General features: G+C 54.4%; 1 protein-coding gene across 1 annotated transcript; it reads right to left on the reverse strand.

Annotated features, from left to right (window-relative positions):
- Positions 1-16,263: 16,263 nt before the first annotated feature.
- Positions 16,264-17,654, reverse strand: LOC135187201 (chloride channel protein B-like). The gene is made up of 3 exons (XM_064165771.1): positions 16,995-17,654; positions 16,481-16,679; positions 16,264-16,389 (listed from the first exon to the last, which is right to left on the reverse strand). Exons 1-3 carry the CDS (start codon positions 17,264-17,266, stop codon positions 16,264-16,266), a joined length of 597 nt encoding a protein of 198 aa, XP_064021841.1. The 5' UTR covers positions 17,267-17,654.
- Between the last annotated feature and the right edge of the window lie 1,245 nt (positions 17,655-18,899).

An 18,899-nucleotide genomic window follows, 5' to 3' on the forward strand; every position in this document is an offset into this window, starting at 1 on the left:
TCTGCTCTCAGCCTCCTTTTCTCCAGGCTGAACAGGTGCCTCAGCTTTGGAGCTGATTATCTAACCCCCCATTTCTGGAGGGCCAGCACACTCAGCTCAACACAGAACCAGCATCCACTCGGGTTTTGGAGCCCAGCTTTGCACTTCAGAGCCCAAAGCAAGACTGCTGCATCCAAGATCCTTCCTCTCTGACAGAAGATTCACAGACTGCATGGGGTTGGAAGCAAGAGACCTCAAAGGGTATCTTGTCCACCCCCCACACACCCTGCCATGAGCAGGGACACCTGCAGCTGGATCCACAGCTTTGGCATCCTGTTCTACACCTGCTGTGCCAGCCAGAATAGTGACACCAGGTCCTGGAGATATGCCCAGGTTACCATCACCCACATCCTGGTCACCATCCCTGCTGCCACAGCTGCCTGTGCCCTCAGGTGCCAGGGGAGGGGGGCAGGAAGGGCCAGTCAGGCTCTGTGCTGGCACAACCTGGCAGAGGATGTGAAGAGAAGCTGCTTAGCTTCAGAGAGGGGCTGCAGCCTGCGCCAGGGGAACGTGTTTGAGAGCAGGATTTACTTCATCTGCCTGAACAAGATAATCACTGCTGGGCTAAAAATCTTTGGGTAAGATGATTTTGTGTCATGAAAATCCTCAGTTTATAGAACAGAGGCTACGTGACAGCCTCAGCAGAGGACAGTGCCCCTGGCCAGGCTCTCTGTGCCACTTCAGTGCCACCAAAGCCCCACAGCCGTGGCTGTGTGCCAAGCCATAGAGATGCTCTGCCCCCGAGGAGGAGGAGGAGAAGGAGAAGTGCTCATTAAACAAACTGCCCAAAATGCTTCAGCCAGCAAACCTCTCCCAGCCTCACAGAATCACTTCTGCTGGGAGAGTCCTCTCAGGCCAGCCAGGCCAACCCTCAGCCCAGCACCACCATGCCCACTAAAGCACCTGCCTGAGCGCCATGGCCACACATCCTTTGAGCCCCTCCAGGGATGAGGACCCCACCACCTCCCTGGGCAGCCTGTGCCAAGCCCTGACCACTCCTGTAGTGAGAAAACATTTCCTCATCTCCAACCTAAACCTCTCCTCCAGGGATGAGGACCCCACCACCTCCCTGGGCAGCCTGTGCCAAGCCCTGACCACTCCTGTAGTGAGAAAGCTTTTCCTCATCTCCAACCTAAACCTCTCCTGGTGCAGCTTGAGGCCATTTCTTCTCCTCCTACCACTTGGTTCCTTGGGAGCAGAGCCCAACCCCCACCTCACTCCAGCCTCCTTCCAGGGAGCTGTGGAGGGCAGTGAGCTCTGCCCTCAGCCCTCTCTCCTGCTGCCTAGCAGGGCCAGCAGTCTGCATTCCCCTACCTGTGTGCTTCCACTGCTGAGTTTGGTCCCTCGTGGGAAGATGGAGCCCTAGGAGCTGGCAAGAGCTCTTGTGTGCTAGCAGAGCCCTGGCTGAGAACCTACCAGGATAAAAGGCATTTTAACTGCAGAAAAACCCCACACTGAAGGCAAATTTTGCTCAGCCTTCCTGGAGTGCAGCTCCAAAGGAACCCAACCAAACCACGAGGGCTCTTTGGCTCCATCAGCTCAGTGCTTTTGTTCTGCAGCTCAGTTCCTCAGCAGCCTTTCAGGAGCTGGTAGCAAAAAAAAACATGCTCCCCCCACGGGCTTAGATCCACTCAAAACCCAGCCACGGATCACTGCTGGGGTTCGTGGAGCTGCTGCCTCAGACGGGAGCATTCCTGCTGCAGCCAGGTGAGGCTGGGGAGTGACATCGATTGGATGGAAACCCTTTGGGAGGTGCATCCTGCCCTCAGCCTCCTGGGTGGCAGCACTCCTCAGCTCATCCATCCCCACAGCAGCCCGGTTTAGGGAGCCAGGGGCGTCCTGATGCAATCAGCAGGAATTAAGCCCAGCAGGAAAGCTGCTTTCAAGCAGCTCTCTGAGGTGGAGTGAGAAGGCTGCAAGATGCACCCGGGCTGGGTTCATAAGCAGAGCTTCTGTGGCCCAAGGAAATTCAGAGCATGGGTTAGGTTGGAAGGGACCTCGAAGCTCAGCCAGTTCCAGGGACACCTCCCACTAGAACAGGTTGCTCAAGGATTCATCCAGCCTGGTCCTGAACACCTCCAGGGAGGTTGTGGAGCACAGAAGCACCCAACGTGATCAAAGATCACGTTGGGTGCTTCTGTGCTCCACAACCTCCCTGGGCAACCTGTGCCAGTGTCTGCCCACCCTCCACCTGTGCCAGTCTCTGCTCACCCTCACTCTCAACAATTTCTTCCTCATCTCCACTCTCCCTCTCCCCCCTCCCAGCTCAAAGCCTTTGGTCCTCACCCTGGCACCCCCAGCCCTTGTACAAAGTCCTTCTCCAGCCCTCCTGTAGCCCCCTGCAGGTCCTGGCAGGCTGCTCTAAGGTCTCCCTGAAGCCTTCTCTTCTCCAGGCTGAACAGTCCCAACTCTTCCAGCCTGTCCCCACAGGGGAGGTTCTCCAATCCTCTGACCATCTTCATGGCCTCCTCTGGCCCTGCTCCAGCAGCTCCTCCTCCTGCTGGGGAACCAAAGCAGAGGTCTTCCATCCTGCCATGCTCACACTTCAGGCTCTGCACACAGGGAGTGCAGCTTTATTTTCTCCTCCTGCTCTGCCCAGCCCCACTGACAGACACCTCCTGAAGCAAGCCCAGCCCAGGCTGTGCTCTTCCAGCTTGGCTGCACTTGTCAAATGGGAGATTCCAGGCAATCATCTACTCCTCTGTCCTCCAGCCACGTCAGGTAGCAGCCAAGCATTACCTGTAGCAGCTTCAAAGTGCAGATTAAGGTAGATGAAGCAATAAGGTTGCTAAGGTCTGGGCTGCTGAGTGGCACCCAGCTCCAGTCTGGGATGCACCAGAGCAGATGGGACAGTAATTACCCTGCAACAGCTTCTGATGCCTTGAGATGAGCTGGCAGAGGGGCAGAATAAAGATGAGCTACAGCAGGCTGCGTTGCTTCCCGTGCCTCACTTCTAACCCCTTCAGCCTCCACCCGAGCCATGTCCCTGTCCAGGCTGCTGAGGAAGCTGAGAGACAGCTGAGAGCCTCTCAGTGCTGATCTTACAGAGGGCAGCCCTGAGTAATCAGCACTGCTAATGCAGCACCTGCCCGAGGAGGGCTTTGCCTAAAAAAGAATCTTCTTTCTTCTCCTGAGGATTCTCCCCCTTCACCTCCTCCTCCTCCTCTCTTCCTCTTCTTCCCTCAGTTCCTTCTCTTGTCTCCTCAGCTTTCTCCTTCTCTTTTCCAACACTCTCTTCCCCTTCTCCTCATTCACCTCCTCCTTCCCCTTCTCCTCACTCCTCCTCCTGTCTCCTTCTCTCTTCTTCCCTCCTTTCCTTCTTTTCCTTCCTCCTCTCTCCTCTGCTCTTTTTCTTCTCCTGCTCCTTCTTTCTTATACCCCTCCTACTCTCTTCTCCCTTCTCTTCTTCTTTCCTGCTCCTCCTTTCCCCTTCCCAACTCATCCTTCTCCTGCTCTTCTCTCACAGAATCAGGCAGGTTGGCAGAGAGCTCCAAGCTCAGCCAGCCCAACCTAGCATCCAGCCCTGCCCAACCAACCAGACCATGGCACTAAGTGCCCCAGCCAGGCTTGGCTGCAACACCTCCAGCCACAGCCACTCCACCACCTCCCTGGGCAGCCCATTCCAATGCCAATCACTCTCTCTTCTCCTACTACTCCCTTACCCTTTTTCTCTCATTCCCTCTTCTCCTCTTTCTCATTCCTGCTTCTTTTCTCCTGTCCTTCATTACTCTCCTGCTGTCTCCTTCTCCCCTTTGCCCCTCCTCCTTTCCTCTCCTCCCTTCCCTTCTCCCAGCTGCCATATGCCTACCAACTAAAGCCAGACCCCACCAGCTGCATCCAGCACAACCACCACAAGACCTCACTGCCTGCAGCCAAGGCAAAGCTCTTCCTGCTGCCCACAGCTGCTGGCCTAAGGAGAAGCACCAGCTGGAGTCAGGCAGGGAGGCAATGAGCAGAGCTCCCAGAGCACTGCCGTGTGCCCAAGTGCAGCAGACTGCTCAGAGCTGAGCTGCAGCCCAATTAGTGCCAGTGCTGCCTTGTCAGGCTGCCCGGGGGGGGAGGTGCCCCACTGAGAGCCCTGGCATCAGCACTTCCTCACCTCCCAGCTCCCAGCCTGCCTTGCTAGGTAGAAAAGTTCTTCTTTCAGGGCTTCTGAAATCTGCTTTCTACCTGAACAAGCAAATTCTCTCCCCAGTAGGTCTGCCCAGAGCAGCATCCGTGTCTGCCCAGGGAGGGGAGGGTCACAGAATAACAGCTTGGGAGGGACCTTTGCAGCTCATCCAGCCCAAGCCTCCTGCCAGAGCAGGAGCAGCCAGGGCAGGCCACACAGGAACACATCCAGGTGGGTCCTGGGAGTCCCTAGAGGAGACCCCACAGCCTCTCTGGGCAGCCTGCTCCAGGCCTCCACCATCCTCACAACAAACAACTTCCTCCTCCTGCTCAGGTGGCACCTCCTGGGCTCCACTTTGTGCCCATTGCCCCTTGTGCTGTCCCTGAGCACCACTGACAAGAGCCTGGCACAGCCCTGTGAGGAGAGGCTGAGGGAGCTGGGGGTGTGCAGCCTGCAGCAGAGGAGGCTCAGGGCAGAGCTCATTGCTGCCTGCAGCTGCCTGCAGGGAGGCTGTAGCCAGGTGGGGTTGGGCTCTGCTGCCAGGCAGCCAGCAACAGAACAAGGGGACAGAGGCTGAAGCTGTGCCAGGGCAGGTCTAGGCTGGATGTTAAGAGGAAGTTGTTGGCAGAGAGAGTGATTGGCATTGGAATGGGCTGCCCAGGGAGGTGGTGGAGTCTGTGCCTGGAGGTGTTTCAGAGGAGGCTGCATGAGGCACTCAGTGCCAGAGGTTAATCAGAAGGGTCAGGTTGGACTTGATGACCTGAGAGGTCTTTCCCAACCTGTTTAATTCTGTGATTCCATGAACTCTGCAAACCTCCAGGAGGAAACAGCAACCCTGCTTCTGGAACTCTGCACAGGTCCTGCTGGCTTCTGGAGTCTTCCTGGCTCAGGGCTGAAGCCAAGCAGCTGTGACAATGCAGGTGGGAAAGAAGGGACTGAAAGCTTATCAAGCAGCAGCAGCAGCAGAGCTGCAGCAGGGAGCCCAGCCCTGCAGAGAGCTGCCAGCCCCCCCGGGCAGCAGCACAGCAGCCCCACCTGCACGTCCCACGCCTGATGGGGAGGTGCAGGGAGGTGGTCACAGAGGAACAGGAAAAAATCAATGTCAGCTGAGCCTTCTGCTTTGCCCCAGGTGGGGCAGAGCCCCAGAGAGAGCCAGGCAGGCTGGCACAGCCCCTCAGCAGCAGCAAGCCCTACCTAGAACCCTGCTCTGCAAGACCCACCTTAAATCACAGCCCCAGGCACCTCATCCAGACCACCCTGAAACACAGCCAGGGTGGGGGACTCCACCACCTCCCTGGGCACCAAAGAGCAACCCTCCAGAGGCACCAGAGGAGACCCTCCAGAGGCACCAGAGAGCAACTCTCCAGAGGCACCAGAGGAGACCCTCCAGAGGCACCAGAGAGCAACCCTCCAGAGGCACCAAGGAAGAGCAACCCTCCAGAAGCATCAGAGGAGACCCTTCCAGAGGCACCAAGGAAGAGCAACCCTCCAGAGGCACCAAGGAAGAGCAACCCTCCAGAGGCACCAGAGGAGACCCTCCAGAGGCACCAGAGGAGACCCTCCAGAGGCACCAAGGAAGAGCAACCCTCCAGAGGCACCAGAGGAGACCCCTCCAGAGGCACCAAGGAAGAGCAACCCTCCAGAGGCACCAGAGGAGACCCTCCAGAGGCACCAGAGAGCAACCCTCCAGAGGCACCAAGGAAGAGCAACCCTCCAGAGGCACCAAGGAAGAGCAACCCTCCAGAGGCACCAAGGAAGAGCAACCCTCCAGAGGCACCAGAGAAGACCTCTCCAGAGGCACCAAGGAAGAGCAACCCTCCAGAGGCACCAGAGGAGACCCTCCAGAGGCACCAGAGAGCAACCCTCCAGAGGCACCAAGGAAGAGCAACCCTTCAGAGGCATCAGAGGAGACCCCTCCAGAGGCACCAAGGAAGAGCCCTCCAGAAACAGCCCTAAAAAAACCCCAAACCCAAGCAACCAAAACCCCCAATCAAACAAAGAAAAATACCCCAGACCCCAGCCAGGAACAAGTGGAAACTGAAACCATTTGGGAAGAGGATGGGGATGTGGATGTCTGCCCCCAGCACTGCAGGTTGCAGGGCCCAACAGCCAAAACCCAGGGGCAAACCCCCAAGCAGTGATGTTAATTGATGTTGGCTGTTAAGGAGAGGACACATCTGGATGGGGCTCTATAGATCAGGCTGCAGAGGAAGTTGGGGAGGACATCCAGGCTGAAAGCTATATCCCAATAAATGTAATGGAAGTGTGCTCTGAGCAGATTAGGGTGGGATTAGGGAGCAGGATTACAGGAGCACATCAAGTCCCCTCCTCTCATATATATATTTCTGCCATCTAAAGATTAAATATTGTAAAGCTTCAATGCATGAAAAGAGCCTGGCCAAGGGAGCCTGGGAAAAGGAGCTGTGGCAAAGGGACCAGCTCCCAAATTTCCTTCTTCTGTGGTAGCCTTACTAGAGGTGTAAATGTGACCCCAGAAGAAGGGATGAGGGGTGGAGAGTGTGAGCTGCCTGCCCAGCCCCTGAGCACTGCCCCAGCTCCTGGTCATAGAATCACAGCCTGCCAGGGGCTGGAAGGGAGCTCCAAAGCTCAGCCAGTCCAACCCCTGCCAGAGCAGGAGCACCCAGAGCAGGTCACAGAGCAACACATCCAGGCAGGGTTTGGATATCTCCACAGAGGGAGACTCCACAGCCCCCCTGGGCAGCCTGCTCCAGGCTCTGGCACCCTCACAGGGAAAATTCCTCCTCCTGTTTAAATGAAACTTCCTCTGCCTCAGCTTCCACCACTGCCCCTTGTGCTGGCACTGGCATCACCCAGCAGAACCTGGCTCCAGCTTTCTGCCACTCACCTGCACACATTGATCACCACTGCTGAGGTCACCTCTCAGCTCCTCTCTCCCAGCAGCACAGCCCCAGCTGCCTCAGGCTCTGCTCCTAACAGAGCTGTTCCATTCCCTTCAGCACCTTTGTGGCTCTGTGCTGGGCTCTCTGCAGCAGTTCTGTGTCCCTCTGGAACTGGGGGGCCCAGAACTGCTGTGTGCCTGGCAGTGCTGAGAGCCAGGTGGTTCTTAGGTCACCATTTCAAGCCCAGATGTGCATTTCCCCTCCCTCCACTACAAAAAGAGAGCAGCTGAGGCGAGGGTTAGGGCAGGAGTGTGGTGTGCTGCTTTTTCTTTGCTGGCTATCCAGACCTGGCCCCTGCAGCCCCTGCTTGCTGCCTGCCAGGAGCCAGGGACCTGCCGCAGGCTGCTGCTGATTCGGAACGCATCTGCTGCAGTTCCTGTCAGTCACCTTCCCCCCTGAGCCCAAAGCCTCCTTAATCTCCTGCTGCAGAGACAATCCCAGCACCCACAGCCCTCTGCTTCCCACAGCCCAGACTGGGGGATCCCTTGGGAATGGGATGGCCAGGGCTGACTGTGGCATGTGAAACATCAGCTCCCAGGGACCTCTGAAACCACAGAAGTAGGCAGGGTGGGAAAGACCTCTGAGACCATCGAGTCCAACCTAGCACCTCCTGATTACCTAACCTAGCACCTAACACCTCCTGATTAACTAACCCCTGGCACTGAGTGCCTCAGGCAGCCTCCTCTTAAACACCTCCAGCCATGGGCACTCCACCACCTCCCTGGGCAGCCCATTCCAGTGCCAATCACTCTCTCTGGCCAGGGGCTGGGTGTGTGCTGGGGAGGGGCAGAAGTTGCCCTCCTCAGCTGAGTATAAAGCAGCCCAAAGGCAAAAGAGCAAAGCAGAGCTCAGCTCAGGACTCTGTGACCTCCATAAATAGTTTTCCCCGGGGAACATTTGCCAGCAGCATGTCCTGCAGAGGCTGCTGGGCTGCTGTGCCAGGCACAGGCATCTAAGATTTCACCTCCAGGCACTCCAGCTGCAGCTGCCCAGGCACTCAGAGGCTATTTTTGCCCGGCAAGAGCAGAGCAGGGAAGGCTGCAGGCACAGGGAGAGCTCACACAGCTTGGACTTTGAGCCTCATGCAGCTGCCCTCAGCCCCCCAATGCAGCCTTGCACTGAGCCTCATACAGCTGCCCTCAGCCTCCCAATACAGCCTTGCACTGAGCCTCATACAGCTGCCCTCAGCCCCCCAATGCAGCCTTTCACTGAGCCTCACACAGCTGCCCTCAGCCCCCCCTGCAGACCCTCTCTACCCTCCAGCAGATCAACTCCCACTCAGTTCAGTGTCACCTGCACCTTGCTGAGGATTCCTCCATCCTCTCATCCAGACCACTGATAGAGATCCTGAAGCAAAGTGGTCCCAGTGCTGAGCTCTGGGGACCAGCAGGCATCTGGGTTTGACTCCACCAGAGCTGAGCAGACAGCAGATAGGCTTTGCAAAGGCTGCCTCACCTGAGAGGAGCGAGGTTGGCATCAGGAGCAGCCACAGCTGCTACTCCCCTGCTCCCTGGGCTGTTCAGTAACAGGCTGAACTAAGCTGTTTGCTGAAGCAATGAGAGGGGAAAAAAGAGCCAAGATCCCATAACTGAAGCAGCTTAGGAGGTTTTAGGAAGGGTTTTCTTGGTAGCAGTTTATTGCTTTCCACATCTAATTAAGCAGCTCTTAATAAAGAGAGGGGTTTATGGTGCTGCCTACAGAGGAGACCCAGGGGTGGCTGAAGAGATGGCTGGAAGCAAAGCAGCATCCCAGCATGGGAGGGCTTGGAAGGGAGCTCTGGAGATCAACCAGTCCAAGCCCCCTGCTCAAGCAGGGCAGCCACAGCAGCTTGCCCAGCAGCACAGTGCCAAGGGTGGGGGTGGAAGCCCTCCACAACCTCTCTGATTCTATGCTACCCCCCCCAAGCATTTCTTTTATGTGCTTGGACCTCTCAAGATGTAAACAAATTCCTCTGGGCAGCAGCTAGAGCCATGGCACTCCCAGAGGCTGGATCTCCTTCCCCTCTGGGATGGCATCCTCTGGAATTGACTTCTTCTGGAGTAAAGCAAAACAACTTCCTCTGCAACCCCCTCGAAGGAGGCTGCAGTTTGGTCTCTGCTCCCAAAGAACAAAGGACAGGAGAAGAAATGGCCTCCAATTGCACCGGGAGAGGTTTAGGTTGGCCAGGAGGAACAGTTTCTTCCTCAAAAGCATTGCCCAGGCCTGGCTCAGGCTGCCCCAGGGCAGTGGTGGAGTCCCCACCCTGGAGGGGGTTCAAGGCTGTGGGGCTGGGTTGGTGGTGAGGTGGCAGTGCTGGGCTGAGGGTGGATGATCTGAAAAGCCTCTTCCAACCAAAAGGATTCTGACAAGCAGCAGACCAAGCACACTGATGTCTTCTTCAGCCTTTACCCCATGGCCTGCACCCTTTCTGCCCTCTGTCCCAGCTCCCTGCACAGATCAGGTCCTCTCCCTTGGACTTGGGGGTGCTGGTGGATGAGGAGCTCAGCATGAGCCAGCAGTGTGCTCTGGCAGCCCAGAGAGCAACCAGAGCCTGGGCTGCAGCAGCAGCAGTGTGGGCAGCAGGCAGAGGGAAGTGATCCTGCCCCTCTGCTCCCCACTGCTGAGACCCCACCTGGAGTGCTGCAGGCAGTGCTGGAGCCCCTGGGACAAGAGGGCTGTGGAGGTGCTGAGAGGTGTCCAGAGAAGGGCCAGGAGGAGGAGCAGAGGGCTGGAGCTGCTCTGCTGGGAGGAGAGACTGAGGCAGTTGGGGCTGTGCAGTCTGGAGAGGAGAAGGCTGCCAGGGGACCTTCTTGTGGCCTTGCAGGGTCTGAAGGGGGCTACAAGAAAGCTGGGGAGGGACTTTTGAGGCTGTCAGGGAGTGACAGGACTGGGGGGAATGGAACAAAGCTGGAAATGAGGAGAGTTAGCCTGGGGGTGAGGAAGAAGTTGTTGAGCATGAGGGTGGTGAGAGCCTGGCAGGGGTTGCCCAGGGAGGTGGTGGAAGCCTGATCCCTGGAGGTGTTTAAGGCCAGGCTGGCTGAGGCTGTGGGCAGCCTGCTCTGGTGTGAGGTGTCCCTGGGGATGGCAGGGGGGTTGGAACTGGCTGATGCCTGTGGCCCCTTCCAGCCCTGCCTGATTCTATGGTTCTATGAAGATCATTGGGTTTAGCCATGAGCCTCTCACAGGCTAAGCCGTTTAGAGTCATGGACTCAGAGAAAGGGTTAGGTTGGAAGGGACCTTGAGGCTCATCCAGTTCCACCCCCCTGCCACGGGCAGGGACACCTCCCAGCAGCCCAGGTTGCTCAGGAGCCCCTCCAGCCTGGCTGGGAGCAGCTCCCGGGAGGGGACATGCAGAGCCTCCTGTGTGTGCCTCGCTGGTGCAGCCCCGCGGAGCCCCGCCGGGCGCGCAGCAGTACCTGTACTTCATCCCTGTCTCCGCCGGGATGCTCTCTTGCGGCGCCAGCCCATGCAGGTGCAGGAACCTCTCCAGCTGCTTCCGCTCCAGGTCTCTGCCCAGCCTGCCCTGGCAGCCCGCGGCGGGAGGGCAGGCTCTGGGAGCCAGGCTCTGCTTCTTCCCTCGCAGGAGCCCCTCGCTGGGCTTCTGCAGGCTCGGCTTGTGGGCTGGGATGTCTGCGCAGGCAGCCTTGTACAAGTGCATGGTGCTCCACCTGCAGCTGCCTCGACGGCCAGAGGGTGCTGCGGGTCCCCAGGAGCGCACACCCCGCGCCCAGCTGCCGGCAGAGCCCTGTGCCACCAGCGGCACGGCGTGGGGCGAGTGGGGCTGTGCTGCCCAGGGGCACCTCAGGGCTATGGAGCACTGCTTTTCTCCCACCCATTCTTTGTGTCATTGCAACTGACTCCTTTTAGCTGATGCCCAGGGTGGATCCCGGCCAAGATCAGCAACTCTGTTCCTCTGCTGAAGCCTCTGATGGCCAAGGACTGCAAGGGAGCAGTGGGAATGGAGCTGCCTCCACATTTCCCAGCTCTTATATTTAGATGATGAGAAATATTTGTTTGGGCAGTAAACCAAATGCTCTCCCAGGGTCTATTTCAGGCCTTGGGCTGGGCAGCTGAGTGCTGCCAGCAGCTCTTCTGCAGGTCCTGACAGTGTCTCACAGTGATGAGATCACATTCAGTGATTCTGTGCTCCACAGCCTCCCTGGAGGTGTCCAAGGCCAGGCTGGATGAGGCCTTGAGTGACCTGTTCTAGTGGGAGGTGTCCCTGCCTATGGCAGGGGGTTGGAACTGGCTGAGCTTTGAGATCCCTTCCAACCTAACCCATTCTGTGATTCTGTGATCCTACATCAAGGTGCCAAAGCAACAGAGTTTAGAATAGAAGAGAAGAGAATCATAGAATCAAGCAGGTTGGCAGAGAGCTCCAAGCTCAGCCAGCCCAACCTAGCACCCAGCCCTGCCCAACCAACCAGACCATGGCACTAAGTGCCCCAGCCAGGCTTGGCTGCAACACCTCCAGGCACAGAGACTCCACCACCTCCCTGGGCAGCCCATTCCAATGCCAATCACTCTCTCTGCCAGCAACTTCCTCCTCACATCCAGCCTGAACCTGCCCTGGCACAGCTTGAGGCTGTGTCCCCTTGTTCTGGTGCTGGCTGCCTGGCAGCAGAGCCCAACCCCACCTGGCTACAGCCTCCCTGCAGGGAGCTGCAGACAGCAATGAGCTGTGCCCTGAGCCTCCTCTGCTGCAGGCTGCACACCCCAGAAGAATAGAATAGACCAGAGCAGACCACAGCCAGAGCCACCCACCCTGGATGTGTTCAAGGCTCCTTTGGCTGTGGTGCTTGGGGAGATGGTTTCAGGATGCATCTTGCAGAGTAGGGTTAGAGGTTGGGCTTGGTGATCCTGAGAGCCTTTGCCAACCTGAGTGCTTCTGGGATCCTGTGAGCACAGCTACAGAGCAAAGAGCAAGTTCCTGCTTCTCAGGATCTCTGCCCCTCCGAAGCCAGGGACAAGCAGCAGAGCTGAGTGCATGACCCAAGGCAGCAGCGCAGGCATCCAGCACCCAACAGTCAACATCCCAAAGGACCACAGAAACCTTTCCTGGCCAAACAGCAGCCCACAGTGGCCCAGTCCTGACCCTGTGTGATTCACAGCCCAGAGGCAGATTGCTGAGGCTCTGCTGTGCCCTCCCTGGCGTTTCGGTCCCAAACTGGTGGGAGAATGAGTGCAATAATCAAGTGCTGGAGGTATCATGGGCTCAGCTAATCCCTCAATCTTCCAAAGCAGATCAAGGAGGACTGATCCCAAGCCCAGAACATATTTTAGGAGATTATAACTCAATGTCACAGAGGGGAGCTTGGCCTGGGCCATTGGATTCCCCACTTACTCCTCAACTCATGTGTCAGGACACTGAGATCCCAGGCTGGGGTGGTGGGAGAGGTCCTGGCTTGCCACCCCACTGCCTCCCAGCTCCACAGTACCCTGGCCCATGGCTGACACCCATCCTGCTCTCGTGGTGTTGACTGAGCTGAGCCATCAGCAGTGGGGTGCAGGTGGTGGTCACAAGCTCTGCTCTTTGCAGCTCCCTCAGTGGAGGCACTCAGGTTTCCCTGGGGCTGCAGCCATGGACACCTCAGAGCAACCACATTTCTCCCTGCCAGCAGTGGAACACCAAAGGCAGAAGCTGTGGTTCCTAAATTCATGGAAGGGTTTGGGTCAGAAGGGACCTTCACAATGATCCAGCTCCAAACTCCCTGCCAGGGGCAGGGACACCTCCTCCAGCTTGCTCAAGGCCCCAGCCAAGCTGCCTTTCAACCCTTGCAGCCTTGGAGCCTCCACAGCTTCTCTGGGCAGCTTGTTCCAGTGCCTCACCGCTCTCATGGGGAGGAATTTCTTCCTCACATCTCATCTCAATCCATCTTCTTCCAGTTGAAGCCATCAGCCCTCGTCCTGTCGCTCCCTGCTCCTGTACAAACTTCCTCTCCAGCTCTCTCTTTGCTTCTCCCAAAAGTAATTCCTCAGCACTTTGCTTTTGCAGCTCCTTTTAACACCAGAAGATGCCTGACCATGAGCTGCTATGAGCACTGAAGTGTGGAATTCCAGACTGGGACCAAACAGATCAGGGAAGGGACCTTAAAAAAAATCATCCAGTCCCAACCACCTTGCTGTGGGCAGGGACAACTACTAGAGCAGGTTGCTCAAGGCTCCATCCAACCTGACTTTGATCACTTCCAGGCTTAGAGACTCCACAGCTTCCCTGGGCAAACTGTTCCAGAGCCTCATCACCCTCCTGGGGAAGAATTTCCTCCTCATGCCTGAACTGCTCCACCTTAGTCTCCAAACCTACTCCTGCTCCTCTCCTTGGCCTCCTTAGACATCTCTGCTTGCTTCACCTCCCATAGCTTCCTCTTGCTCCCATTCCAGTCATCCTGACTTCTACCCTAATGACACATTCTGACTCAGTTCCAATCCCAGCACATCTGCACGACCTTGCTTTGTGCTGAGCACTTCAGGCAACCCCCTTCCTGCCTGGGATTAGGGCAGATCTCGCCCCCAGATCCCTGCTGTTACTGATGCATTGCTGGGTTGAACACTGCCCCCCTCCCTGTTTGCTGGCAGCTCAGCCTCTCGTGGGGAATGAAGCTCCCATCCTGAAGCCACCCTGAGCCAGCACAACCACTCCTGTCCCCACCACGCTGCTGCCCAGGGGTGGTGGGACCGGGATGGCATTGCCAGGCAGCTCCTAGGTTGGTTCCTGGTTGCTTAAGGGTCTCACTGGGTGCAGCAGATCAGGGAGCTGCACATCTCATTTCCACTAATGCCCAGACCCCCTTCTATTCATTTCAAGGAATAAGATCAGGTTCTGCAGGCAGTGACATTTAACATCCACCAGAAACTCAGCAGCTGGAGCTTTGCCATCCTGAGTGGTTTGTTAGCTGCTGCCCAGCTCCGAGGGGGGAAGAGAGAGGAACAGAGTCTGGGAGCCAGCAGCACCCAGCACAGGCTTCCCTGCTGCTTTCTCCTATCACCCACACAACAGCACCAACTTCTCAAGTGAGTTCCAACAAAATCCCAGCCCCTTGGACAAAAAAGCTGATGAGAAGCAAGGCTGAGCAACCACAGGCAGCTTGTGCTGAAGCTCAGGAGACTGAGAACTAAGTTGGGAAGAGTTTTTAGCTCTGCCAGGGGCAGCAGCTCTGCGATGGGCACCCAGCACAGTGCAGGAAAAACACAACCCTGGCGAATCAGAACAACAGCTCCCAGTGATGAGATCACATTTGGTGATTCTGTGCTCCACAGCCTCCCTGGAGGTGCTGGCAGAGCCAGCAGAGGTTTGTGTTCTTGTTACCATTATCAGCACCACAGAGCCATTAAGGTAGGCAAAGTCCTCTAAGATCGTCAAGCCAAACCTTCCACCCAGCACCTCTGTGACCACCTAGGCTGTGTGCACAACAGAAAGGTCAGAATGGCAGAGACAAACAGGTGATGATGATGATGATGATGGTTATTGTAGTAGAATGGTTTGGGTTGAGAGATACCATCCAGATCACCCATCCCTGCCATGGGCATGGACACCTTCCCCCAGACCAGCTCCATCCAACCTGGCTGTCAACACTTGGAGCCTCCACAGCTTCCCTGGGCAACCTGGTCCAGGGCTTCACCATGCTCAGAGTAAAGTTCTTCCTAATGACCAATCTAAATCTAACCTGCTGCTGTTGTTGTTGTTCCTCTTCCTCCTCCCCCTCACCATCATCATCACTCAAATAATCAGAAAGGCAAAGACAAGATGAAGATGATGATGATGAGGACTCCTACTACTATTAATGCTGTTGTTGCTCTTGTTCTTGTTATTATTATCAGCCAAAGAATCAGAAAGGTCAGAATGGCAAAGATAAGATGAAAATGATGATGATGACTCCTACTACTACTATTAATGCTGTTGTTGCTCTTATTATTATCATCCAAAGAATCAGAAAGGTCAGAATGGCAAACACAAGATGAAGATGATGATGATGACTCCTACTACTACTATTAATGCTGTTGTTGCTTTTGTTCTTGTTATCATCCAAATAATCAGAAAGGTCAGAAAGGCAAAGACTAGTAATAATAGTAGCCCTTATTGAGTGATGATTGTGATAATAATCAGAAAAGTAAGAGTGGCAAAGACTAATAATAATTATTATTGCCATTATTATCATCATAATAATTAAATTAATCAGGAAAGTCAGAAAGGCAAAGACCAATAGCAAGAATAATTATTATTATTGCCATTATGATCACCATCATAATTCAATTAATCAGAAAAGTCAGAAAGGCAAAGACTAATAACAAGAATAATTATTATTATTGCCATTATTACTATCACAATCATTCAATTAATCATAAAAGTCAGAATGGCAAAGCCAAATAGTAATTATTATTGCCCTTATTATCATCATAATAATTAAATTAATCAGGGAAGTCAGAAAGGCAAAGACCAATAACAAGAATAATTATTATTATTGCCATTATTATAGCAATAGTATCAGAAAAGTCAGAATGGCAAAGCCTAATAATAATTATTATTGCCATTATTATAGCAATAGTATCAGAAAAGTCAGAATGGCAAAGCCTAATAATAATTATTATTGCCATTATTATAGCAATAGTATCAGAAAAGTCAGAATGGCAAAGCCTAATAATTATTATTATTGCCATTATTATCATCATCATAATTCAATTAACCAGAAAAGTCAGAAAGGCAGACTAATAATGAGAATAATAATTATTATTGCCATTATTACTACCATAATAATTCAATTAATCAGATAAGACAGAATAGCAACGCCTAATAACAATAACAATAATAATAATAACAACAATTATTATTACTACTACCCTTATTATTACCACAATAATTCAATTAACCAGAAAAGTCACAAATGCAAAGAGCAATGACAATAATAATAATTATTATTATAATTATTGCCACTATTATTATCATTCAATTCATCAGAAAAGTCAGAATGGCCAAGACTAATAATAATCATTATTGCTGTTATTAATAGTATCATTTAAATAATCAGAAAAGTCAGAATGGCAAAGATTATTGTTGCTATTATTATTATTATTCCTACTATTACACCTACTACTACTCCTATTCTTATTCCTACTCTTCCTCCTATTATTACTCCTACTATTACTACTTCTTATTTCTTTTGTATTGTTCCTACTGTTATTTTTATTGCCATTATCATCATCATCATCATCATCCTCCTAATAATAGGGAAAGTCAGAAAGTCCAAACAACAGAATATTGTTGTTGTTGCTATTATTGTTGTTGTTATTATTAATGTTCTTATTGTTATTGCCATTATTATCATCATCATCATCATCATCCTCCTAATAATAGGGAAGTCAGAAAGTCCAAACAACAGAATATTGTTGTTGTTGCTATTATTGTTGTTGCTATTATTAATGTTATTGTTATTGCCATCATCATCATCATCATCATCATCATCATCATCATCATCATCATCCTCCTAATAATAGGGAAAGTCAGAATGGCCAAACAACAGAATATTGTTGTTGTTGCTATTATTGTTGTTGTTGCTATTATTGTTGTTGTTATTATTAATGTTCTTACTGTTATTTTTATTGCTATTCTCCTCCTCCTCCTCCTCCAAACAATCCTAGGAGTCAGAAGAGCAAAGACAAAAGAGTTTGCTGCTCTTATTCTCCTCCTCCGAACAAGCGGAAAGGTCAGAATGGCACAGACCAAAAGGTGATGATGATGATGGTGGTGGTGGTGGTGGTGACCTAACTAACCAGACAAATCAGAATGGCAAAGAAGAAAAAGGTTCCTGGTGCTACCATCATCATCATCACCATCAGGAGGACGAGGGCCGGCGGAGCGGCCAGCGCAGGAAGCTTCCCCTGCCGCCCGCACCCGGCTCGCCCCCCGCGCCCAGCAGCGCCCAGCAGCGCCGGGCCGGGCCGGGCCGTACCTGTGCGGCATGCCGGTGGTGTAGGCGATGGTGTACTCGTGGGACAGCTCACACACCCGCAGGTACCAGTTCATCTCCAGCTCCCGCAGCAGCGCCAGGCGCCGGGCACGCTGCTGGGGCTGCCCGCCACGGCCTCTGCTCTCCTTGCTGCTCTCCGAGGAGCTCTTCAGGGCTCTCTCCCTGCTCCCCAGGGAAAGCACCGACTGCTTCCTCAGCTTCAGGCTCTCCTCGGGGTTTTTGTTGCCCATGGTGCCCGTCCGTGCTGCCAGCATCTCGCCTGTTGCCCGCTGCCCCGGGCAGCACCCTCAGCGCCAAGCGGTTGCCCTCGAATGGTTCAGAAGCGCTTCCCGGCGGCGGTTTTCCTCCCCCTGGACCCCGGGGCCGGCCACAAAGCTGTAATTAGATACGTGTCTGTGGAGCTTAACCAGAGAGGAGAGCTGTGACCTGCTCATGGAAACATCTGCAGGAGCCTCCTGCCTGCCAGGGGCTTCGTTTTGCCGCGACCCAAAGGACAGGTCAGGAAAAGGAGGCAGAAAGGTGATGCCAAGCAGAGCGCCCCGGGTTGGGCTGGCACAAAGCAGAGCGTTCAGCTGGGGAGAGGTGGCAAAAGCAAAGGTGCAGCTGATGGCAAGGGTGGAAGGGCTCCAGCTGGGCTGGGTGGAGCCCCGTGGCTAACTTTGAGGGCAAAAGCAGCCCACCTGGGCTCACCCGAGCAAGCTGCAGCTCCTGCAGCAGGGTCCTCACCAACCTGTCCAGTCCTCCTCCTCCTCCTTCCAGCTCCTCAGGTCATCCCATCCAGCAGGAACTTCCCTTCTCCATGGGATTCATGGAAACAGGAGAGCTGCTCCCCCTTGAGATGAGAGCCAAGTGCGAGCTGCTCCGCAGGCTGCGGCTTGAGGAGCACAAGGCTGCTTTGGGCACGGGTCCGCAGGCAGTGGGCACCGGGGCTGAATTAATTTCCCTCTCCGGCCTGGAATGCTAAAGCTGCCGCAGAGATTACAGCTCTAATCACACTTCAGGAGCACAAACATCTCCCCCTTTGGAGAGAGGCAGGCAGGGGTGGAGAGCCCTGCAAAGACCAGCAGGGTTTAAAGCCTGCACTGACCGGAGGAGCAATCAGCCCCCGCGCCCTGCTCAGGAGGTGTGTCTGTGTCCCAAGGGAAAGGCAGGCTCCAGAGGGGTCAGGGCTGGATGAAGAGCTCCATGGAATCAGGGGAAAGGGGGGTCTGGAGGTGCCTGACTCAGTCACCAGCCCCAAACCTCACAGCCCCCCAAGGCTGGGACTCCTCCAGCCCTCTGTGCAGCCTCTTCCCACTCTGCTTCACCCTCTGCTGAGAAAGCTCTTCCCAAGTCTATCCAAAAGCTGTGGTTGATGTCTCCTGCCTTATCAGCTGCTACCTCCCAAGACAGTTTGGGTCCTCTAAGCACCCCCAGATCACTGTTGGGTCTCCTCTCAGCCAGCCAGGGCCAGCCTGGCTCCCCCCACTCCTCCTGCACCTGGGTCCTTCCAGGCTCTGGCCACCTAGGCAGCCTCCATGGGGTCCCCTCCAAGCCTTCTGGAGCTGCAGACCTCCCAAGCAGACGTGGTGCTAGGTTCCCCCAAAGAACCTGGCCTGAGGATAGTCCTGCTGACAAAACCAGCTCTCTGCCAGCTCACTGCACTTCAGGAAGCAGTTGGGCTCAGAAAAGCCTTTCTTAGGTGCTTTTGTAGACAGCAGCTGCATTTCCCTTGGGAAGAAGTCCTTCTGCAGCACCTGGTGTCACCCAGCATGTCTCATGGGGAAGGCACCAAAACCTGTGCTGGAAGTTTAGCCAAGCTCTAGGAAAAGGACTCAGAATGGGAGCTGCTAAATACTCTCCTGTGCTCACTCTTAAGGTGTTCTCAACCCTCCTGAAGCTTTCCAG

Source organism: Pogoniulus pusillus, chromosome 26, assembly GCF_015220805.1.
Source record: "Pogoniulus pusillus isolate bPogPus1 chromosome 26, bPogPus1.pri, whole genome shotgun sequence".
NCBI classification, from domain to species: domain Eukaryota; kingdom Metazoa; phylum Chordata; class Aves; order Piciformes; family Lybiidae; genus Pogoniulus; species Pogoniulus pusillus.

Coding starts and splice junctions, on each gene's coding strand:
- LOC135187201 (XM_064165771.1), bottom strand. CDS start 17,266: ATGCTGGCAGCACGGACGGGCACCATGGGCAACAAAAACCCCGAGGAG. Junction 16,680..16,994: donor ACCACCGGCATGCCGCACAG/GTACGGCCCGGC, acceptor TCTGACTCCTAG/GATTGTTTGGAGGAGGAGGA. Junction 16,390..16,480: donor TGATGATGATGATGATGATG/GCAATAACAATA, acceptor CCCTATTATTAG/GAGGATGATGATGATGATGA.